Source organism: Desmodus rotundus, chromosome 11 (genome assembly GCF_022682495.2).
Source record: "Desmodus rotundus isolate HL8 chromosome 11, HLdesRot8A.1, whole genome shotgun sequence".
NCBI lineage: Eukaryota > Metazoa > Chordata > Mammalia > Chiroptera > Phyllostomidae > Desmodus > Desmodus rotundus.
Window position 1 is genome coordinate 97479369 of NC_071397.1, and position 24314 is coordinate 97503682.

The following is a 24314-nucleotide window of genomic DNA, read 5'->3' on the forward strand; positions in this document are numbered from 1 at the left end:
GTATCCTTGACAGAATCAAGTACAAATCAATTTGAGCTAATTGCAAATACAGGAAAAAGTATGGCACAGAACAGAAGCCACGATGTGGTTTTCTTTAATTGTATGGAATCTGGTCTCGCACATGCCAGCATGGAATTTGTTACTCAGACTTCACAGGCATCTCTCCTTAATTCAACCAGCCCTGCTCCAAGCACAAGACAGGAAGTGATTCAATAATAATAATAATAATAATAAAAATCAGGCCCGTTTGGCACAATGATACATATGGGAAAAATAACCAGGGAAGCTTCCACTGGTCCCAGCCCCAGAATTTTCCCACGGAGACAGCTACTCTCTCTTTAAAGGAACCGAGTACGAGGAGGGGTCTAGATTTTGAGAACTACAAGTACGAGTTCTGAGTCTGCGTGATGCTCGGCGGAGCCCAGGCTCGCGGCCCCGCCCGCCCAGTCTCAGCCCGGCCTTCACATGGCCTCGAACTCGTCGATGCGCTGCTTGGTGTTGCCCTGCCGGATCTGCCGCAGCGTCTTATACTTGTCCCGGCCTTGCCTCATGTTCTCATTGTGGATGATGTCATTGTGGGTCCTCTTGCTCTCGTCTCTGGCCTGGGACAGCTCACTGGACAGAGTCTGCAATAGCAAGAAGCAGGGGTCAGGCTGCACACTCCCCACTGCGCCCCTCCCCAGAGAAGTGGCTGCCGGGGGGAGGCTCATCCCGAAGGCTGCCTGCTCCGGCTGGGAGCCAAGGAAGTCCCGGAGAACTAAGGTGGGGTCCGTGCTGTGCCGCCCCGCCCCGCCCCTCACCATCAGCTGCCGCTGTACGCGCTCATTCTTCTCAGCCTCGGTGATCCGTTTCTCCTCGTTGCGGTCGTCCAGGATGCCCTCGCTGGACAGGTCAGCACTGTAGCCTGTGTAGTCTGCGCCCTCCTCCTGCAGGCCCTCCTGGACGTGGTAGCCCACGGGCTCGTACACGGGGGGCGGTGGGGGTGGGGGCGCCGTCATCACCAGGTGCAGCTCCTCCTTCGTCTTCACCAGGTCATCCTGGGCTTCCTTGGCCTTCAAAAGCAAATCAACAGACAGTGAGAACCTCGTGTTTGGACCACTACCTGCGAACCACCGAACCACTATTTCTTTACGAAGGAACCCGTTCTACTTGCTAGTAAGGATTTGCCACTCTCTCACCCCGTCCTCTCCCTTTCTGCTGGCAGGCTGCCCACAGTGTGTGCCAGCGGAGGGGGACTATGGCTGATCTCGAGGGCCCCTGGCCGGGCCTGGGGCTCCCGGTCCTCCAAGTAGTGACCAACTGTGCCCACAGCAAAGACGAACTCGCGCCAGGGGCTTGCCATTTTCCCAAGTATCATTAACTTCTTTTTTTCTGTCTACAATCCTAGTTATGCTCATTGTACATCTCTTTGAAAAAAAATTATTAAAGAAAAAAATCCTCCGGCTACTGCAAAGAGCCACCGCTGCATCCTGGTGTGCGGCCGCCATTCGCGCAGCTCCTCGCCGCCCGCCGGCACCACGGGCAGGGAGTTTCCTACCCACCTCCCTACTCCTTCCGGCAATTTCTCAGGTACCTACCCTGAATCACACCCACTGCACAGCTGCCCTGGCCCCACAGATGAGCTCAGTTTGTACCTGTTTTGTAACCAACTTGTCTCACCTAATTCTTTACAATAAGCATTTTCTCCAAAAACCTAAGGCCTGAATGAAGACTTCTGCACAGAACTTGGGTTGGGGGGTGGGGGTGGGGTGAAGACTAGTGAAGGGGAGGCACCAGGTGTCCCCAGAAGGTGGTGCCACAGATGGGGAAGCGTGGAAAAGGGCAGGTGGGAGGGCCAGGGCAGGCCAGAGCTTCACAGACGGAGAGAGGCTCTTGGACATGGTGTGGAACACGTTCTCACTACGAAGGCTAATTTATTACCCCTCTCTGCAGGGCCCTTAGAGCAGCCTTACCACTGGGGGACTGACCCCCAACTTCAACAAGAAAATAAGGTTCAGACTGGTGAGGCTGCTCGCCCTGGCCACACAGCAAATGAGGGGAGGAGCCTAGACTCTCCCCCCAGCCTGGAGACGCCCCAGCTCCGGGTCATCTCCCCGTGCCAGTGTGCATGTCCCAGCAGTCGGGAGAGGACTGGAGAGGGCTGTCTCAGGCACTGTGGCTCCTTGCCAGGGGCACCCACTTAGCCTGATTTAAAGCTGGTCCCGGTGGGGGCTGCCTGGTGGGGCTGGACAGTTCGGGGTGGCCAGAGCACAGTGGGTGCGAGGGAACAGGGGTTCTTTGTTGCCCCGCTAATCCAACGGTGTGCTCCCCGGTGCACAGGTGCAAGCCCCTTCCCGTGGGGATTTCTAAGAAGGACAATTAGTATCGGCAAAGCATTGCAACATATCCTGAGGGCTTTTGATGCGACCTGCCAGTCTAGTGCAGGCCCGGCCTGGCCCCGCCCCCATGGGGGCCTGCGGGTGTGGGCGGTGCACCCGAAAGCTCCACCCCGCACTGGGGCACTCACCCGGTGCTGCCACTCCTCGACCTCGTCCTCCTTGCGCCTGCGCGCCTCCTCCAGGAGGGCGATCTTGGCGGTGTACTCCGCGAGCTCCGCAGCCTGCGAGGGGGCGAAGCTAAAGTGATTTCTGGCCCGCTTTCAACAGAGTCCATTTGTGAATGAACGGTCTCCCTCATAATAGGCAGCGTCCCTCGCTTTCCCTGGCACCTGCCCACCTGTGGGTCAGAGGCCACGCCCTCCCTGACCGCCAGGGCTGCCAAGGCCCGGCCACCAGCAGGGCCTCTCCCCGCCAGCGACTTGACACGGGCAGGCAGATCACTTTACAGCCCAGACAGAAATCATGGTCAGGCAGGTGTCACTTTTTCAGTCCCCAGAGGCAGCCTCTCCATAATTCAACACCGTGAAACCCAGGGGGACTCCTTACCAGCTGCTCCTGGCTCTTTATCTGATCTGCCGCCTGCCTCTCCAGCTCCTCCTTGGCACGCAGAGCAGCCAGGCGGTCGGACTCCAGGCGCTCAGCCTCCTGCTGAGCACGCTTCCGCTCCTCCTCCAGCTGCAGGGCCCTCTGAATCTGGTCCTGGAGTTCTGGAGGGGACAGCACCAGAGCTGCTCACACCAGCCACTGACCTGCAGTCCTGTCCCAACTCCCAGGGGCAGGGGCGGTGGACCGAGTCTCAGGGTGAGGGAACTTCTCGCGCCCCTGCCCTCTGTGTTTACAGGGCGCAGTGCTTGCCAGGCCTGGCCCTCTCCCGCTGCCAGGCACTCACTTACTGGCCTTGTGATCTTGGGCAACCTATTCTACCTACTAAAGCTTAACATCCTCCTAAGGAAAAATGGGACAAATTCAGTACTCACCACCGGAGGCTGAGGGAACTTTTAAAAAGGTAATGCCCGGAAAGCATTTAGCACAGATGGTGACGGGGTCTGGAACCATCTCCAACCCCAACGCGCATTGCATCCCGTCTCTCTACAAGTCTCTATTCTGGCCGCCACACTGGGTGGACACCCTCCCTGGTGGTGTGTATGCGCCCCGCCTGTCCAGAGGTCTGCCGCAGGCGAGCATGAGCCCACCTTTCTCGGCCTTCTTGGTTTTCTGCTCGTAGTCCTGGAGCCTGAGCATCAGCTCCTCCTTCTCCCGCATCATCTGCTCTTTCTCTCTCTCCACGGTTTCTCTCCTCTTCTTCTCGTTCTCCAGCTGCTGCCTGTTACCGAGAGGGCACAGGGGCTTAGACTGGGCAGTCATGTGCTATAGACACGCAGCAACACGCAGTCATCCCAGCAACACGCCCGGCTGCTACCAGCCTGAAGCCAGCCTGTCTCTAATGCAGCCATCGGAAGGACCAGCTGCTTCTTGGTCGCCTGCTGTCCCCTGCTCCCCCGAGTGCTCCCACCCTGGGCTCTGCCACCCCCCAGCCCACAGCGAGGCTCTCCTGATGGGGCCGCTGGACCCTGCAGCCTGCTCACCGCTCCATCTGCTTCTGGTGCTTCTCCTCCCGGGCCTGGGCCTTCATCTGCTGCACCTCGATGGTGTCGGGCTTCCTTCGGCGCATGTACAGCTCGTGGTTCCCCATGCAGAGGTGCAGGATCCGCTTGTTGATGCGCAGGCGGGGCGCGTAGAACACGAAGTCCTGCAGCAGAGAACAGGCGCTGACTCGGGTGCTCCTGCCTCCAAACCTGGCTGCACACAGAGCTAGATGCTGTTTCCAGAAAGACTTCTGGAGTGCAGAGCAGGGACAGAAGAGGCTTCTTCTACATGGGGCCACTGACCCCAAGGGACGAGATGCCAGTAGTGCACGTTCTGGGTGCCATGCAGGTGCAAGCGCAGGGAGGTGTGTGCGGGCACGCATGTGTGTGGGTGTGTGTGGGCACACATGTGGAAGCAAAGCCCCACAGCGAGGGCTGCCTGGCCTCAGGAAGCCCAGTGTCCCCAAGTCCCGCAGCCACAGCCCCAGTTCCTGCCTGGACTTCCACAAGTTCTCCTACTGAGCTTCCTGTCTCCTCTGCTTCAACCGGCCGCCTCCCACTGCCACTCGCACATCTATCAGGCAACCACTGGACCTCAATGCCATCCTGTTTGCTCTGGGACCAGGTTCAAACACTGTGGCCTGGTGCACCTGAAGACCCCCATCTGGCCCCAGCCTAACCCTGTTTACCTGCCCTGTGCTCTTCCAAACCTGTGAGCACTTCCCCGAACAGTCTCTCCTAGTTGGAATGTCACATCCAATGCCATGTACCTGAGGACATGGCACTGCCATGGGACGACGTTAAGGCACCATCTCACGTGCTTCCGTGACCTCCACTCCTCCCACGGTAAACCAGCCCTTCTTTTGTGCCTGCTGCCCTTGCCTTTGGAGCCAGCTGCGGTGTTGCTGGCACTCTCTCTGTCCTGCCAGGCAGCCAGCCCCCTTGAGGGTAGGGGCACGTTCATTCGTCTCTGTGTTTCCAACCACACCAGTGCTCAGTGATCACTGGCGCCCAATAAACACCTGCCAGGTGACTGGCAGTTCATGCGGCACTGCCACATCCAAGCCCCACTTGGTCACTGAGCCTCAGCGTCTTCAACTTTACGAGGGGGGTGACAGCTACCTAACGGGGCTGTTGTGATGGAGCCAGGTCATGCCTGCAAGGACTCAGAATGCTGTCTGGCGTGACACAAATTGGCTGATACACAAAAAGCTCACTTGGTTGGCTGGCCGCCCTACAAATCAGCTATCAGAGAAGCCTTCTTTAAAAAGAGAAACGCCACTCCAAGAACTGCATGACCAGTGACCACAGAGGTCCAAGACACGGATGACACGGGTGGGTCCTCACTACCACCATGATCAGCCGGTGACAGAGTGACAGAAAGCTGGACATGGTGTAGAAACACCTGCTGAAAGTTATTTAAAATGCTTGCCTGCTTCCTCTTCCTCTTCCCTTTCTCTTCCCAACCACGGCCCCCCCCATTGGGGTGCTGGCCCCTGGGCCAGGCACGAGTGGCTGAAACGAAGGCACAGAGCGACACAGCCCACGGCGACCTCAGAAACCTCCCGATATGTGCCGGGCCGGCTCATCCACACGCCTAAGGAGGACCTATTTAGCTTCTGGCTCTTTCCACCTGTTCTAGAAACGCTGGGGAGAGACTGTCAAGCCCAAGAGCCCACGACTTCCTGGGTGGGGCTCTCCCTGGGGTTTCACACCTTGTCACTAAGTCATCGGGTTTCCCAGAGGTGTCTGTCACACTGGAAGAAGCAGGTGCTTTTATTACCCACCTGTCTCTCGTTACACACGAGAAAGCAACTCTGTTTCTGCGCAAGAGAAGACGGACTACCCAAAGGGGTCCCGACTGTGTCTCCCGAGCACCAGCCAGGCAAGGAAGCTGCTGAGCAGCAACTCCTCTGTGTAAAATGTCGGTTTAAAAAAGATCAAGAGACAGGAGCTGCAGGTGAGATCCCCTCCTGGCATCCCGTCTCCCGGAGACGAGTCCCGAGGACCTCGGGGAACGGGGAGCACCAGCGAGCCCCCGCTCCTCAGGAGGACAGTTTCTGACCTCAAGGTGAAAGCTATAAGCTGACATTAACGATTAGAAGTGTCTACATTCAAGTGTCCAGCCAATGTCCTCGTGCAAAACCACAACACCGGCGTGACCCGGGACCGGCCTTCTGAACGCGGCAGAGAACACACATCTTAAAAACAGAAACTCTAGGCCCAAGCGACATTCAAGGAGACGAACCCGAAGCAACCTTGGAAAGGGTCAAGGAGTGACAAGGGGAACTCCTAGGACGGTCCCCCACCCCAGGCCCCAACCAGGGGCTCCCTGGCCCAGGGATTGGGGGTGGGGACAAAGGTCATGAGGAAAGAAGCTGAGCACAGAGCTGCTCAGTCAAATACTAAGTTTTCATTCCTCAGATATTTCAAAAGCTGCTAGACAGTCAGGTGCCCGAGAGCCTTTGGCCTGGTGCACAAGGTCTCCGCCCCTGCCGCAGCCACCGGGGCAGGCTGTGAGCCCGCCCGCACTGCAGCATGCCGGCTGGCAGGGAGGAGGACAGCTGCGACAAGGAGTCGCCTGGTTGCGGGGCCTGGCCGGCATGCCCACCGGGGACGCCTGCAGAAAGTGCAGGTGCGGGGGGAGATGAGGAACCCCTGCCTCGTGGGCCAGCCCACTCGGCCTCTGCGGTTTCCTTTTCAGTCTTCTAAGGAAAAACTTAAACTTGGAAATCTGACTTTGTACTGCCCCAGGTGAAAGCCTGAGGCCACCTGTGAGGTGCAGAGGGCCCAAGGACACAATCCCTCGGCAGCTCCTCCCATCACTCCCTGCAGGATGACAGGGAGCCCAAGCAAAGGCTGCCTCCTCGGTGGGGCCTGCACAACCAGCCACCTGAAGCGACCACACTGTCCTGGTCTCGTGTCTCCTTTAACCAGCAAATACCCTGGTTTACTATTTAATCACAGCTACATTGTTACATTCACTGCCCAAAAGCACATGACTGGTTCTCCTGGTTTCCATCCTCCACCTCCTCCTCCTCCTCGAGAATGGAGCCTTCACGAGGGCGGGGCCCGCCCTGTTCACGCCGCCTGGTGCAGTAGGAAACCAGCACATTGCTCTCCCGTGTTCTCTTTTAAGTGACAGCTTCACACAGGACCCTGTGCAGCCGGAGTACACTGGATGCCTCACCCAGAGGCATTACAACTGTCTTTGCTTTGCAAAAGCTGAACTGACACCAAATTCAAACAACAATCTAATTCTTAGAAAGTGCAGTCTAGAATTCCTGCTTCTGTCAGTCAAATTAAAAAAAAAAAAGATTCTGAAAAATCAGTGAGGTATCTCCCTGAGCAGAAAGCAGCCCCCAGGGCTGCCAGGGTGTCCTCGCTCTCCTAACCACCGCAACCTCACGCCCGCCACACGGGCGCACAATGACAACAGCTCGTGGCACAGCGGGATGCGCCCGGTACCACGGAGCTCAGGAGTCTGTGTGAGATGCCGCTTTCACTTTAAATGTCTGTGCGGCTGCACACGGCCTGGGGGTGAAGGGTTTGCTAAGAGCAGGGAACGTTTTCACCGAAAAAGAAGACTTTCTCAGGAGGGCGACAGAATTTCTCAAGTGGCAATTTTTTTAAGAACCAGATTTCTGATTGGAAAACACACCCCTCATGGTTCCACCACACTGCAGTGTGTGTGTCTGTGTGTGTGTGTCTCAAATCTCCCGAGCAAAGAAAGGCTGAAATTTTAAGTGTTAGGAGAATAAATAATGAGACCAAAGTGAATTTCCACAATGCAGCAGCCTCTGCGGCCACTGGCGAGCACACGACATTCTTCAGACCCCAGGACAGGAAGCCTCGTGTCCAGCTAATGCTCCCAGGGTGACGGCCCTTCAGTCTCACTTCTGGGACCCCGGCACCCACGGGAAGGTGCATGCGTTAAGGTCACTCAAGGGGCCGAGGGGTTGGAGAAAACCGGAGGCCGCATCCGCACAGGAGAGGCAGTGGAGGGGCGGGACTGTGGGGGCAGCAGCACTCTGGGGGTGAGGGGTCTGACCCGCCTGAGGGCGGGCAAGCTGCCAGGACAGCTCTGAGAGTCTCAGTCAGGCCCGAGGCCGGTGGCCATCACCACCGTGCTCCAGGCAGGTGCCGGAGAGATGCTGCAGGAGCCCCACACCCCAGCGGCACAGTTCGGGGGCCAGCTGGTTTCCCCAGGAACTTTCACAACCCTGGAAATGCGTATCACATGGCAAAGGTCACCGTCACAGAATGGCCCTTTTCTCCCTAATGAATGAAGACATCTGACAACAGGTTACAGAGTTGACTAGTTTTTGACAGACAATGTGGCCTCCGCAATAGCCTCCTATTGCAGCGGCCAGCCGCGTGTCTTAAGAAGCCCTTGACCCTCCCTGTGACCCACTGGCGACTCCCCCAACACGCACGTGCACACGCACGTAACTCCGAGTATCACCGGCCCCTCGTCACCCAGGCAGAGATCACACTCATCCCGAGAACACACTTGGCTGTGCGAACGAGACACAGCGAGCCCTGCGCAGGCTCCGCATGAACTTACAGGTGCCTTCTTGTCGATGGGCTTAATGACAAACTTTTTGTCATTGAAGGAGATGTTCCTGATTTCACTCCACGGGAAGCCGATCTTTGGGGTCAACCTGAGATTAAAAAAGGCAGATGGTTAGGTGGGCTTGCATTGGCTACGAGAGGTCTGCAAATCCATTCCCAGGTGTTTTTTTGTTGTTCAGTTTTAAACAGCACAGAGCTAGCCCAGGAAGCACAACGTGTAATATATGTGTCACTACCAAGTGGTTCCTACCCGTCCTAGGCCAAGTCAGGTGGCTGTTCCTGAGGTTCCGGCTCTGGGACACTCCACACATTCCCATTTGCTGAGCCTGTCTCAGTTTCGGGCGCCGCACCGTGTCCGGTCACCCTGGCTTGTAACCTTGAGGTCGGCTCGATTCCTGGCCACATACATCCGTGCACACTTGGTCTGAGATGTCTCTCGCAGTCATCTCTGCAGGCCATTCGCACACCGCCACCCTACACCCGCCTCTCAGGGCGGGGCAGCACACCCAAGTTCCTTGTCCAACTGATGTTTCTTTCAGTCAGCCCACTTCCCGCTTTAAAGACGTCTACATCCCCTCCCCTGTTTCTACCAGGTGAAATCCACAGTCCTTAGCTTAGCATCCAAGAGGCGCCCGATCTAGCCCATTTCTGGCTCGACCCACCCTTGCCACACAAGGTCACTGAGGCACCTGGAAGACACTTCCCCACCTGGCTGGGACCTGCACCAGGCCAGCCAGCTCACTTTCTCTCCTTCCGGTCTTCCCCCTCTCAGCCTGACGCCTCTTAGGCTACACAAACGACTCTCCTTGTATTATTTAAGTCCTTGCATTATTATTCAGCTCTTCCAAAGCCAGGCAGGTACACTTTCTTGTGGCAAAGGCACATGCTATATACTGAGAGCGGCTGCTCAGTGATGGAACGGAAAAGGGCTTGGTCAGGTTCAAGTCTGTCGTTTCCTTGTTGGCTTTCCGTCTTAGTGATCCAGCCGTCGCTGACAGTGGGGTACTGAAGGCTTCTACTATTACAGCACTGTGGTCTCTATTTTTCCTTCCGATGTCAGGATTTGCTTACTACATTTAGGTGCTTGGCGTTGGGTGCGTATACGTCTACAATTGTGCCTTCCTGATGAACTCTGCTTCTTCGTGATGCTGTTTTCCTCCCTGTGTCACCCTCCAAGATCTGAGACGGCCTAGAATGATCATACACACCTCACGAGGGCCCCGGTGCCGTCTGGCATGCGTGGGAGCAGTCCACGCCTGGCTGAGACACTGGCGTTTCAATAAGCATTTCCGGAAAAGTCCAGCGCACGATCTGAAGGCCACACTGCTCTGCTTACCTCCCAAGCCCCCCGTTCTCTCAGCACGTCCCACCATGGATACCGTTCTAGAAGGAACACAGACCCTCCTCACACTGCCACTCACAGACACGGCATCGAAAACAGTCCCCACCCAGGTGCCACAAATCCTCCAATCTGGAGAACAGGAGGGTGGCAAGAATCTCCTGCCACCAACACATGTCACATAAAATCTGAGGGGTCATGCAGGCCTCGCTGTGACAAAGGCACCCAGGTCACAGCAGGGTGTGTGTGTGTGTGCTGGGGGAGGGGCTGCCTCTGAATGCCGGAGAAGCCGTCTCAGCCTGGCAGATGGCCCTTCTGGGACACAGCGGGCATTCACAGCTGGAGGAATGACCTCAGGACACAGCCCGGGCGGCAGTTCTATGTACCAAGTCCTCTTCAGGGTCCTGTCCTACAGGATCGCCGACATCCACCGAGGCCCACCTGGCCGACACACTTCTTCGCACTCCAACACACATGTGGGGTGTATAGTGTGGCATTTTTGCCTCAGGTAGGGGATAAAGAGTTTTTCAAGAGGTAATTCTTGTGCAAAGGGCCCTGAGCACCGGGAAGAAACTCAGGGCACCACCTGGCCCCGCCCCAACCCCACCTGCAGCCGCACACGCAGGGGCTGCACAGGGAAGGCCCCTGCTGTTTTAGGGTGCTGCCCTCCAAACACAGGAGCCACACACGTGACCACAGAGGGCCTACGGGACGGCTGCTCGATTCTCAGCCATACAGTCAACCTCCAACCTCCGAAGGGGTGAGAACCTTCTCTCGGGTTTCTCAAAATAGTTTCTGACCCAGGAACACGTGGCCCCGCAGGCAGACGGGCACCTTCCTCTCCAGGACTGGGGTCCTGTCGCCGTGGTGTCCAGCCCCCTGCTCTCCAGTGTGCCCCGAGAGTTTGTCTTTTCAAGGCTCCGAGAGCTCAGTTCCAGCTCACAGCCTTCACAAGCTCCGCTGCAGTGTCAGAACACAAGGACTCCACACGGAGCTCCGACGCACAGCAGAGTCCAAGAACCTCCTCCAATGCCTGACCGTAGTTAGGAGATTAAAGCCTACAAGGATTTCTTTCTCTCTTAAAAAAGAAAAAAATAAGTAAAAAAGAGTTCACCCATAGCACCTGAACAGAGAAGGACCCACAGAGAAGATTTCTAAAGAATTTTTTAAAAAAGAATTTTATTCATTTATTTCTAGAGTGGGAAAGGGGGGAAGAGAGGTAGAGACACATCAGTGTGTGGTTGCCCCTCTCACACCCCCCACCAGGGACCCAGCCAGCAACCCAGGCATGTGCCCGACAGGGAATCAAACAGGTGACCCCTCCTGTGGGCTGGTGTGGCTCAGTGGGTTCAGCAGCGGCCTGTGAACCGAAAGGTCGCCAGTTTGATCCCCAGGCAGGGTGCGAGCCTGGGTTGTGGGCCGAGTCCCCAGTAGGGGGCGTGGGAGAGGCAGCCCACGGATGTGCTCACATTGCTGTTTCTCTCTCTCTCTTTCTCCCTCCCTTCTCTTCTCTCTCAAAGTAAATAACTAAAGTCTTTTTTTTTTTTTTTTAAAGTGAGATTCTTGAATCATAAGGACCAGAGCTCTTTTGAGAAATAGATGGCTCCAGGCCTGGGGCAGGGAAAAGTACAAGACGATGCTGGGATATTCTGGAGTAAAAAAGAAGGAGTACTCCAGAAAGAATGGAGTCACATCAAAAGGGTACAGTAGATAATTCAAGAGGGCTTGTAAAGGCAAATCTCAAACAATTTCAGCAACAAAATAAGTGTTAGCTTATAGCCCAGAGAATAAAACGAATATCCATGAGTCCATGTTAACAGAAATAACTAAAAAAAATGGAGAAGAGAAACATTCTCCTTACACTAGCATTCCAATAACACCTGTAAAATGAATGATTTCTTTTAAATTAACATTTCTCGAATACCAGAGTAATAACTGTTTCATGCAAGACGCACCAAGGGTGTTGGCATTAATAGATGAAAGCATAAAAAACAGGATATTTATAGTTTCAAAGTGCCTCCCCCGAACGCACTTGTCGATACGGAAGGGAAGGATAGTAACTTTGCGAGCAGAAGCCAGAAGGCACCACCGGGAACAAGACCTTCCACCACCACATGCCACTGCACAGACCCAGGGGGGCACACAGGACAGAGGGCACGCCCGTGGGGTCCTCGCCAAGAGTGCAATATGCTAATGTAACTGTGGGAAAAAAGATTCGAGCTGGGGACTTTCTATGAAGTCAATGGTCACGACAGACAGACAGAGAGACAGACTCTGGAACCGTTCCTGATGGCAGGACACAGGGAGGCATGCCAAGTCAGTGTGGGTGCCGTGCCAGGGGGGACCCCGGGGCAAAAGAAGGATGCCAGTGGACAACTGACTACCATGGCGATGCGGGCTGCAGGGGGTCAGCAGGCTCCCACCAGTGCTACTTCCTGATGGATGCTTGGTTGGGGCTACGTGAGATGTTAACGTTTGGGGCAGCTGGGCGAAGGACCAAAGGGGCTCCTTTGTGTTCATGATTTCTGAAACCTTTGGAAAGTCTGAAATGACTTCAATATGAACGGTTCAAGAGTTCAAAAGAGGCCCCTGAGGGTGATGACAGCGTCCTCCTACATCCTGGCAAGAGGCTGGATTTCACCGGCCTTTGGGTTTGTCCAAACTTATGAACACTAAGAGCTGCACATTTCATTGTGTTCACACTTTACATCAAGTGGAAAACGGAACCACTGCACTCTAGTAAATAACGCGCATTTCGAGGGCAGCATGCAGACGCCTGCGATTTCCCTTGGAACCATGTCTGAGAGAGGGAGGGAGGGCCCAAGGGTGCAGTGATGAGTGGGTGGGAGACAAGCAAGGGAGATGCCCATGGATGGACCCTGGCAGCAGGCACATGGCGTTCGTTTGCTGTAAAATCCTTTCCATTTCGCAATTTGTTTGAAAATTGTTATTTAAAACGCCTAGCAAAGGTCTGGGGTGGTGGGATGGGCTGGACCTCACTGTGTTACACAGGGGTAAGGAGAGCCCAGCCCCAGCCCAGAGGCAGGCGTGGGGCACAGATGGTGGGGCTGGGAAAGGGCGGGCTGGCTGGCGGGCTGGCTGGCCGGCCGGCCCGCCGGGAGTTCTCCCCCGCTTCCCTGCTGCTGCAGGGCCGGGCTCCCAGGGCTCCTTGCGGGTGTCGGACCACAAGCCCACCTCTCCTCTGTAGATCCGAGGCGAACTTTTACACTTCTCACTAGAGGTGTTCCAACCGCAGTCATTGCCACAGCACACGTCCATAAGAGACTAAGTGACTCAGGATACTCCACGTTCAAGGGAGAGTTCCAAAGACCAGAAAGGAGAGAGTCTGACAGCTGCGACCCCAGCGCATCTGGAGACACATTGCTTCCTGGCCGCCTGCCCAGTGGGCCAGGCACTGGGGACAAGCACAGACGTGCAGCCCAAGGCTCCACCTATAAAAGCCAAAACTGTCACATGTGCTGTCTCATGAGTCTAACTTTAGAAAGTGGAAATAATTTCTCTACAATAGGTGCTTTATTATAATAGGCTTGAAACATCATCTCGAAAGTGAATTCCCAGCCCTGAGTCAGGAACTGAAGGGAAGAAGACACTTGGCTCTGTTTCAAGCCCACCTTGGCCACAGCCCTTCCCAGCACACTCCCCTGAAGGGTTAATTGGGGGCCCCGGGGGGCCTGAGCCCACAGTCACCACAGCAGGACCACACAGCGCCCTGGGCCCTGTGGGAGGGACAGCGTGCTTCCCCAGGACTGAAGACCCTGGGGCAGGATCGGGTTCCCTTCGGTTTTTGTCCCGTTTCTGTTGTTTTGTTTTTGGTCCGAGGATGCCATTAGAATGACACCTCGGCCAGGCTGAGCCTTCTGTCCCCACGCTGATAGTGCTTTTCAGGGAAGGGCCCCGGGCTTCCAACCTCCTCCCGCTCCTCGGTCCCTCCTGCTCTGACCCGAGCTCTCACTGCCAAAGGACGAGCGCTACCCGTCCTGCCTGCTCCCACGTAACGGTTATGGGGATGGTGAAGAAGGGACCCCAAGAGACATTTCCCAACCTGGCACACTACTCAGTACTAGTGGGGATAAGCATTTCAGTAAAATGAAGATGAATTTGTTTCTTTGCAGGGTGTACTAAGTCTCTCATCACCCAACTCGCATACTCAATACAGCCAACTTCTTTCATTTGAACGATGGTTTCAGAACTTCCAACACCGCCCTCTGAGCTCTGCTAAGGGTAATAAGTCACCACGGGACGGCTAAGAGTCGTCACGGCATTCCTTGGACCTGAGTCACAAGCCCCTGCTTATCCTGGTAACTGAGTTGTCAATATTTGTTTAAAAGGAGACGCTGGGTCCACTGACTGAGTGGGCATCTGCTTGAGTGTTTTTTTCACAATGGACAGGAATGCCTTCCACAGTGGGAGGCAGACAGGCAGGCGGGTGGGTGAGGGCTGATCCCACGGGCCAGCATTTTCTGTGGGAGAAGACACCTTTGAGGGGACTGCCAGTGTCACTGCTGAACTGGGGGCAAGGGGTACAGGAGGAGGGCGGAAGGAGCCATGCAGCTCCGATTTTAATTGGAAAAAACGCACATTTGCGTGGGCTGGGGGTAGTTACAGGCTGACATCACAAGTTCCTGCCTGTGGCTGTTCCCTGCAGCTTGAAAAACCTGTTGGGACAGCTCTGGTCACAGCTGGGTTACAAAATCTGGTCACTGGAGAAAGCAGTTCAAAGAAGAGGCAGTTTCGCACACATAACCCCTGTGCTCAGCTCCCAGACGTGGCCCTGTGGACCAGCCACCATCTCCCGCTCCCGTACCCACGCACATTGGGGGACGAGCCACCCTTGAGCTCCCACGAACTCACTTCCAGGTTCCGGAAGAGCTCCTGGGACTCCCTGACAAGCCCACGGTGCCACATGGTGCACGTGGACTCCCCAGTGGAGATCCTCCTCGCAGGACCCAGGCCCGCCGCTGTCTAATTCGGGCACTAGGTGGCAGGTTTAGGCAGGCCGGACCCAGGCCCCGGCCCAAATCACTGCATCTGCCCTTTGGGTTCTGGCAAGAATACGCGTGGTTGGGCGTACAGATACTCTTTACGTGGGGTCATTTGTCAAAAGCAGTGCTATGCCCCTCCGGTACGCCAGAGAGGGGCTTTGGTGGGGGCCTGGGGTGTGGGGGAGCCACAGGTGGGGCGGGTGGGGCACAAGTAGGACATGTGGGAGAGCCGATGGGACTTGGAGGCACAGCAAGCCAGGAGGGGACCCAGGGCAGCGGTCTCGCCTGGGCTCCACGCTAGGTGCAGGGGCCTGTGAATGTGCCGGAACTCTGGGCTGCTCTGCCCCATGTCTGTGGGAGCAAGACCCCAGGCCGAAGGGTCTGGCTTGGCATAAAGGATTCAGGAGCAGTCCAGCCTGGCTCCCTCAGCCGTACCTGCTGCCATACTCCACTAGGACCTGACCTGCTGACCCTCAGCAGGGCTTGTTCAGGGAAGCCCTTTAGAGGGATCTTTCAGGGACAATAAGGAGCCTCTCCCCTCATCCCAGAAGAGACAGGGCAGCTCCTGATGGGAAGGATCCAGAACTTAGGCTTAGCCTCCGAGCTCTAGGAGTCACCCCAGAGAGCTTGCTCTCACTGAATCAGAAGGATTTCCTTCTGTGTGGCCAGCTTCTTGGCAGAAACAAGACCTATGTCAGTGTCGGCAACCACAGGGGCGGCACAGCAAGTCAACGGGAGGCCCCCGCAGACCCTTACGTGCTGGCTTTGTACTCCACAGACAGAACCCTCCGGGACAGTGGGAGACCCCCCCGGGTTCCAGAGGATCGACTCTGCAGTCTGCACACAAAGGCCATTGTTTGCAGAGGGAGGAGGTTTCTGACAGTACCGGGAATAGTCTTAGTTGGATTAGCACCAACCTCTAGCCGGCCAACACTGCCAGGCTGCCTGCGTGGGGGTGGGGCTGGGGTCACTGACCCCGGCAGTCTCCCCGCTGGACCCCTCGGCACATGCGAGGCCACGGCAACAGGAGAGAGATGGTGTACAGCTCTGAGCCCACCTCTGGGGCGGCCGCATCACATGGGACCACTGAGCTGCCAGATAAACACTGCAAAAGCAGCCCGCATTCATAGCTGCCACTGCCTCCCCCACCGACTGCAGGTAGTTATAAAGTTCAACTCACTTATCATCCTTCTCATAAATATTTAGTCCAAGGGCATCCACTCCAAGCCAAAGGTCTGTTCCTTTCTTGTTTTTTATCTCAAAATAGTTGATTCCGTACATTTCCAGGTCTTGGGCAATCTTCAGATATTCCAGCATCGCGCTGTCTCTAGTCGGGGAGAAGAAATGTGGGTCCCGTTAGTGCGTGTGATGCCCAGGGCAGCCTCCGCCTTGTGGGGGCACGGTGGGGGGGCACATGGGACAGCCGCTGGCCAGCACTCACTTGAGCATCCCGCGGTGCTCCGCGTGCCACACCTGGATGCGGTCCTCCCACTGGTCCCTGGTGAGCTTGTGCTGGTCCATGACTCTGGATTGCAAAGGAAGAGGGAGTGGCACCGTCACCTTACAGGGCTGTGAGGTGAGTGACAGCTGCTGCCCACCCTCATGCAAACCTTGGCTTTCACCTCGAAGTGCCCCCATCTCTACTTCCCCATGAGCCGCCATCTGCTTACGACAACCAAGAACATGGATGACTGAGAACTGGGAACAACACAGACTCGGTCCTGCTAGAAAAAGACTTCAAGGGACCTTTTATTTTAAGAGGCCTCTTGTGCTCCAAGGGGCAATGTATGTGACCATTTGTGGTAAAAACAGACTTAACAGGGGCCAAATTATTCCACACCATGAAGACCGAAGCCGTGAGGCCATGAGAAATGTGGCTGCTTTAGAAGATCCTCCACTAATGCAGTCAGTTGCTCTTACGAGCTCCCATGAAGCATGGCCCCTTCCCTGCTGCGACCAGGTGGACGGGCCACTGCTGCTGTAGGGGAGTGGCTGTGTCAGGTCAGTGCCTGCTGGTGGCCAGAGCGTGTGATCGCCAACACAAAGACGAGGAAATGGCCAGCGTGCAGCCTCAAGGAGCACCCACCCTCGACAAGCCCTCGTGCTTCTGCTGCTTCTTTCCCACCGCCCCTCCCCAGGCCGGGCTGCGGGCTCACCGCTGGGGGATCAGCCGCTCGGAGCCGAGGTACCCAGACTTGTGTGTCTCTTTGCTGTAGTCCCCAAACTTGGCCTGCACGGCGTAGGAGCCGAGGAGCACCGCTGTCTCGGGAGGGCAGTAGATCTCGTCACTGAGGATGCCCTCCTTCACTTGGAGGAAGAAGAGCTTCTGGGTGATGTCCTGGATGAGCTCCTCAGACACGTCTTCAGGGAAGAACTTGGCCCTGAACTTGAACTGGAGAGGATTCTCCTTCCTGACTTCCTGGGCCGACACCTGGACGACAAAAGCCACACGCTCACTACAAGTTCAGAAGACAAAGACCCACCTTCCCAAATTCAGGTTTCTAAACAGACTCAAAAAGGGCCCTTTGGGCCAATTTTTTAAAAGATAGTGTTTACCTTGAAAGTCACCTTCTTAGCCTATAAGACAAAAAAGGGCCCCTTTAAAAAGTCCTGTTACACTCCCACACTTAGCTGGAAGTCTAGCAACAGCCAGGTGTTGACCCACAGGGCCACCAGCGCAGCCCGGATCTTACAGGGACGCTGCGGTCCATGCCAGGGAGCTCTCAGTTGGGAAACACCTGCCCTGCTGACCCTCGAGCTGGGAGTCTGTCCCTGTAGCAGGTCTAGCCCTGGACCGTGAAACTCACTGGGAGTAATTCTTCATGCCCCTCCCTCTTTCTCAGCTCCAGTTGCCCTCCTGACTTGCTATATAATGTGGGGGGGAAGCAGGGGTTTGGAAAAGGGACATTTTCCAAATTGTTTGGGGAAAACGAATTTAGTTGATTGCTTTTCTTGATAATCGCTCATGGACTGATCCAGTCTTTAGAGCTGGGAGAGGATCTGCCAGGCTCTAATGAAGCAGGGACAGGTCCTTGGAAAACAGTGGATGACTCATGGTTTACACAATTAATCACCTCCTTGGAAAAAACACTAAGGTCACCTAAACGCTGACAAGTAGCCATCATGAACTCCGATGACTAACAGGAGAGGAGAACACGCCAGGATCGAGTTCCCGACCCACAGCCCCATTCACTGGAGCCACCTTTCTGCCTGCAGAGGCTGCAGAAGCAGTTCACACAAACAAAAAGGAATAAAAATCCAAGACCAGGTGAGGCGCTCCCATTTCCACGTCAGTGCCGAGTGCCGACACCCAACCCATGGCCTGCAAAGAGTTAACTTGGATTTACCTTTTTCTCCAGTTTCAACCAGGTAGGAAATCCTTTATTATCTACATACTGGAGGCCAAAGTACCACACTTCGCGCAGGCCGATCGTCTTAACCACCTGTGAGAGACAGGGGGCGGGGCGGGAGAAGGGGCATGAGACTGGAGCAGTCACACTGCACGGGCCCGGCCTGCACGTCTCCAACAGCTCGGCACTGACTCGGGCTGTTACCCCAAAGCCACGGACGGTTTATTTTTAGTAGCAGTTAGAGCGATGGAGGGTTAACCTTAATCTTACAAAATCTTCAGATCTCACGAGATCTCACTCCTGCCCCTCTTCACTCCACCATGCTCTCCTGAGTGAAGACAACGAGGCGAGGGGCAGCGAGCGAGCACAGGGATTGTGCGTGACCCAGCGAGGCACCAGTGTGTCACAGGTGTGTGTGCCACCTGTCAGGTGTGCATGTCACCTGTCAGGTGTGCCCATGTGAAAAAGAGGTTGAAGTTACCAACGTGAAGAAGGGAACCCTTGGGCCTCCTCTGGCTGCCCCTCCTTGATTCTCTGCTGCCAGCCCAGGCCCAGGCCCAGGCCCAGGCCCCCCGGAACAGGGACCCGGCAGTCCCAGAGAGACGGAAACAGGCAGTGGCCAGCTGCCAGGAAGGGGAGCGCTCAGCTCACACCCACCCAGGGGTGACTAACATTCACTCAGCCTCCAGAAATTCCAAATCCTGATACGGAGCAGTGGAATTCACCCACAGGTCACAGAAAGGATTTTGCACTGGAAAGTTCTCCATGGGGACAGAAAAAAGTCTCCTGTGGCCCCGCCCTGCTGGCTCATGTGTCTTAGAAACAGAAAGGCGACTTGCTTTGGATACTTGCCAAACATCGTGGAAACTGAGTCCAGGAGCATTGCTGTATAGTTTCAAATCCCACTCTTCAGATACATGGCTTCTATCATATTTAAAGGGGAAAGGGAGCGAACACACTAGAAATGACAAGTCAAGAAACCTGGAGCATTTCTTAGAAAAAAATCTGAAATTCAAAATAAACTCCTGCTCCGGGCCTGCCTCCTCACTTCTGGTGACAGAAGTGTTGGGCACACACGGTCACTGGGATACTCCCTCCTTGCCCCCCCAAAGGAAAAGCTGCACTCCTGTCTCCTGTGTGGCTGCCGGCCACCGTGACATGCTCCGTCAGGTCAGAGTCACAGACACGGCTACCGTGGGGGCCCGGGGCTGCAGGCTGGTTACTGCTGAGGAGACTTCAGTGACTGACGGGGTACAGGAAGGGGGTGAGACCAACTCTCGACCTAGTCCACTGGAGGACCACATTTCAGTGACTGGCGGGTGGGCCGTCAATGAGCTTCCCAGACCTAGAAGGGCGTAGGGGCAGCAACAGAGAAAGGACGCAGTCCCGTGCATCCCACAGACCCTAAACACCACCCAGGAGAACACACACCCAACTGCTGCTGGGAGGAGGGGAGGGGGCGGGAGGAACCCCTGGGAGCCTGCCTGGGCTTTGCAAGAAGGCAAGTGTATGGGGGGGGGGGGGGGGTGAAGAGGCAGGGGAGCCAGGCCGCTCCTCCCAGCGCTGTGTGCCTGTGGACAAGTCCCTCTCGGAGCCTCCATTGTTCACAACACGGGGACCTGGCCTTTCCCCGGGTCCGCACCAACCCCAGTGTCCTTGGGGGTGCGTGGCACTCTTCCATCAGGAATACACAGAACTGAAGAGAAACTAAACGGAACTCTGCGAGAGAGCGCCCGCCTCTAATTCTCACTGGTGGTGGGAGCGCACGCCTGTCTCAGGGGCTGGCTGGCTGAGATGCAGACCGAAGGGCCACGCTGGGGGTGCTGGCTACAGTGAGGCTCGGCCCCGCCTTCTCTCTAGCCTATGGTTCAGGGGACTTTGTTTTCGGGGGGTGGGGAGAGTAATACAGCGCTCGCAGAGGTGGCTGATGGGACACTGATGAGCTTCGGGATAATCTGGATGCAAAGCCTATCAAACCTTGCCATGTTGGTTGGGTTTATGTGTTTAGATTTTTAAAATAACCTCTCTCTACTGGCTGAGCCCAGGTCTGCCAGGACACACCTGCTAACCCCAGGCTCCACGTTCCCGGGGAGAGAGCAGCTCATCTAATATTAGAAGAACATCTGGCTTGAAACCAACATAAACACCAAACTAACTACAATTATGCAGCTTTTAGGGATATATGGAGTTCTGCCAACAGGGTCCCTCGGGTCAGGAAGCTGAGATGATCTTGTGAGGGGTGCAGCTCCCTGCCTGGCACCGAGGCGCGCAGCTAGAAAAGACCACGTGGCGCTGAGGCCCGAGAGCAAGGGGCTGGGTGGTGAGCCCGCCCCCCGGCCAGGGGCCCCCAGGGAGCACAGCGAGCCCTGTAAGCTCTGACTGGCCTCTTCACGCCATCTCCAAAAAGCAACACAGGGAGGGAAGCTAAGTGACTGACACACCAGAACTTTCCAGCTTTCCTAACACAGAGCTTCCCAGCTCTGCTTCACAAATAAGTTGCTTGAGGTCGGCCACCGCTCATTACAGACGAGAACTCTCCGCAACGGGGGACAGGTGGCTGCAGGCACAGCCAGCACTAGCACCGGGGCCTCCCACTGCGCCTGTGCCCTGACCACTGCACCCCTGCAGGTCAGCTGGCTCCACCAAACTTACTGCGAGGAAAGAGAATCATTCACTCATTCATTCATTCATTCTGGGTTTCTATTTTCTAAAATTGTTGTTCTACTACAGATGTCCTCATTCCCCCACTGCTCTCCCCTGGCCACCCTTCCCCTGCTCCCACAGTCAATCCCCACCCCGGGGCCCACAGCTATGGGTCATTCTTTGGAGAAACCTTTAGAATTTCACCCTAAGTCCAGCCCCACCCAGAGCAGTAAATATTTTTACCCTTATTGGGTGAGGCAGGGCCAGGGAGGGACCAGGACAGCCAGGGAGACCTGAGGCAGTGTCCACCCACCCTGCAGGCACCGACACACCCTGTCACCTGCCGCCCTGGGGCAGCTCGGCCAGGGGGTGGGGGTGGGGGAATGAGAGGCAGGTCCCAGGTCCCGCCCAGCACAGAGGAGTCACCCACATGCTCTGCATTTGCTAGAACTCTACCTCCTGGTTTTCCCCACCAGAGCCCGTCCAACTTCCAGGCTAGTTCAAGGATGCAGAACATCGGTTTCCTCTGACTGGGGCCTCAGGAGCGCAGGTGCCACACAAGGGACTTGCAAACTCACATCCCGTCCTGTTGCCCTACTGGACCCTCGGCCCCAGAGCCACACTGACTTAGCCCAGAAAGTCGGTCTCGCTCTGAGGACCTGTCCCTCGGAAGAGCTATCAGAGCCTTGCTGGTGGCTCACAGTTCTCTTTAAAACCTCCGTGCTCGCCTTCAGGCCGCAAGAAGAAATCCACAAGAAGATGCCCCACTCAGGGTCGAGAGTCTGAGCGAGTTCACACTCAGAGAGCTGGGGAGAGGGTGACCCCAGAATCTGTGGCCCACTCGGGTCCACTGGGGCCCTTGGGCAATGTCTGACCCCCACTGCACCCAGCCCACAGACCAGATGGCAGGAAACAGCCAGGGTGACCACGAAGACCCCAGGGGGAGAGGGCAGCCAGAGCTCTGGGTGCAGCTCTGTGTTGCCGAAGACTTCAGTGTCCCCTAAGCTCCCCCTCGGGGCTGTGAAGGAGGGGTACCCTGGGGAGCTCACAGTGTGGGCCCCCTGGCGGGAAGGGGAAAGGGTCTGTTCTACAAAGAGAAGCGGGCAGCGAGCCAAGGAATATGCTTAGCAAACAAATTATGGTGATGGTGTAAAACACTTTTTCTAAACAAGAATTCTCTCTCGAGTTCACAGAAGCCCACCTGGTCGAAAAGCTGCTTTCCCGTCGTGTTGGGCTGGATGGCGAACTCCAGCTCCGCGTCCATGGTGGTGACTCGGACATTGATCTAGGAGACAGAACGAGACAAATGACACTTACCCGAGTGTCTCTTCTCTTAATCGTCCCCTGAGCCTTCCCCCTTCACGCCGAGCTACCCAGCAATGTGCAAGAGCACGTTCCTCTCCAACAGCCAGCCCTCCACACGCTGGCCACCACACGCGTGCGTACGTGCACACAGCTGATGGGCGACAACCACTGGGGCTCAGCACCTGCACCCAGCGGGCATTCACACGCACGCCCTCCTCTGGCCAAGCACATCCACGCTTCAGTCTAGGCCGTTTTTCTACAAAAATGCTTTGATGACGGTTAGTGTATTTCCCGTACCACCTTCTGCGGGCCCTTACAGCAGCCAAGCGGGGTCTGGGGATTCAGCCAGAGCCGGGGGTCAGGATCTATAGGGAGGAGCGAAGGCGGGGGCGCAGTTGTTTGCACGGAAAACAAGACAACAGTTAATACGTAATCGTGCTAGAGTGAACTGTCTCGTGGCCTCGCAACTGTAAACCTACTTCTGCCTCGCCCGGTAGGTGCCAGAAAGTTTGTACAGCAGCTTGGGAAACCATCTGAGCAGTGAGCAGGGAAACCACAGCAAAGAGCACAGAGGGTTAGAGAGTAATCCGAAGGGGTAATTACAAAGATAGTAGACACACGGAAAATTGCTTCAAAAACGGAAAACCTGACGAGCAGACCTTATCAATGTAAACAGGACCGGAAATGAGAAGAGGAAGTATCAGTAAGAGATCCAGGAGAACAGCCGCGTGGTTACGCGCGGGCCTCACGTGTTTCTGATGCTGCCACACAGCTGTTCTAAAAACATTTATTTCAAGGTAGTCTTCAAGTTCATCACTCGAGAAAACCCAGACTCACTAGCACATGAAAAACACAAATCTACATCGCCGTCCCAAAGGAAAGCACCACCGCCACCCAGCAGCGGCCACGCTCGGCATCAAGAGATGCTGGCTCCCTGCCATGCTTCGCGCAAAGCAGGTAAGAAGAGCATGGGAGCCGCAGGCCAAATGCTTCCTCTCTCCGACGGTGGTGGGAGGAAGACGTAGAGGGACCAGCCTTGGCCTCTGGCCCGAGCACGATGCTTCACGTTAGTTCTGACTCCCGGAACAAGATCGGCCTTTACGAATCACGTTTCTTTCCAGCACTGGAGGCTGCAGGAATTGAGAGGGGCTTGGATGCATACCCGGCATGTCTGAAAGGGTCTTCAGTGGACATTACTAGCAGAGGAAAGTGGGGCATCACTTTCCACAGTCTTAACAAGTTTCCCTCCAATCTCAAATCCACAAATTAAATCACTGGAGTTTGCTGAGGAGGAATATTAGGCATATGTTGAATTCTTAAGGTGGGCTGAGCATTGTCCTGTACACCAAAGGGTCGTGGGTTCGATCCCCGGGTGGGTCATTATGGGAGGCAACCAATCAATGTTTCTTTCACACTGATATCTGTCTGTCTCTCTCAGATTAATACACATAGCCCCAGGTATTAAATTAAAAATTAAAAACACAAAATGGCTGCTATGAAGCATAAAATAAGATAAGGGAAGAACTTAGAGATGCAAAAGGCAGCCCCATAGTCGACTATTCCAGTAACAAACGCAGCTCCAGATCACTCACTGACAGCTACGCCCACAGTGAACATCACACTCAAAGCTACAGCGGGGAGGGGTGGGGGGGTGGGGGCACCGCTGCCGGACGCAAGGCCTCAGGTGTGCTTTCTCTCTCTGTTATTTACAGAGGCAGGAACTGAACCAGATGCCGCGACCCTGGTTAAGACCAATAGAAAGGACCAGAGTTTAGGACTAGGAGATTTCAGACTCTAAATTCTAAATCTTGATTCTTTCTAAATTCACCACCAGTGAGGAAATGTCACTTCCGGAAACCAAAGTTAGTAATTAACAGAAAAAGGTGACCATCACACCAATTTTTTAACCACTTTGCAAAATGATTAAAGGAATTTGGAAAAATCTGTTTTGCAGTTCTGAGTCAGGTTGATATGTGACTCAAAACCTCACACAACTCTTTGAAAAGCAGATACTGGTAAAAGGAATCCTTTCCCTGCAGGTGGACATCATAAGCCAGTATGAAGGCGGCGGCCTTCTTAGAAATTAAGTGTAGTGAGAGGTCCGCATAGCCTGTACCATCTACACCTGCCAGCAG

The 24314-nt window shown here is 55.4% G+C and overlaps 1 protein-coding gene across 2 annotated transcripts in view; it reads right to left on the reverse strand.

Annotated features, from left to right (window-relative positions):
* Positions 1-78: 78 nt before the first annotated feature.
* Positions 79-24314, reverse strand: part of EZR (ezrin) — a 45402-nt gene continuing 21166 nt past the window's right edge. For both annotated transcript variants that reach the window (XM_053913860.1, XM_053913862.2), the window contains exons 3-14: positions 22076-22159; positions 18229-18324; positions 17038-17312; positions 16323-16406; positions 16062-16208; positions 8532-8628; positions 3965-4128; positions 3572-3702; positions 2925-3085; positions 2507-2599; positions 801-1052; positions 79-626 (exon numbers count right to left, since the gene is read on the reverse strand). In XM_053913860.1, the coding sequence (XP_053769835.1) occupies positions 462-626; positions 801-1052; positions 2507-2599; positions 2925-3085; positions 3572-3702; positions 3965-4128; positions 8532-8628; positions 16062-16208; positions 16323-16406; positions 17038-17312; positions 18229-18324; positions 22076-22159 (1749 nt within the window). In that variant the 3' untranslated portion in view covers positions 79-461. The remainder of the gene's footprint in view (positions 627-800; positions 1053-2506; positions 2600-2924; positions 3086-3571; positions 3703-3964; positions 4129-8531; positions 8629-16061; positions 16209-16322; positions 16407-17037; positions 17313-18228; positions 18325-22075; positions 22160-24314) is intronic.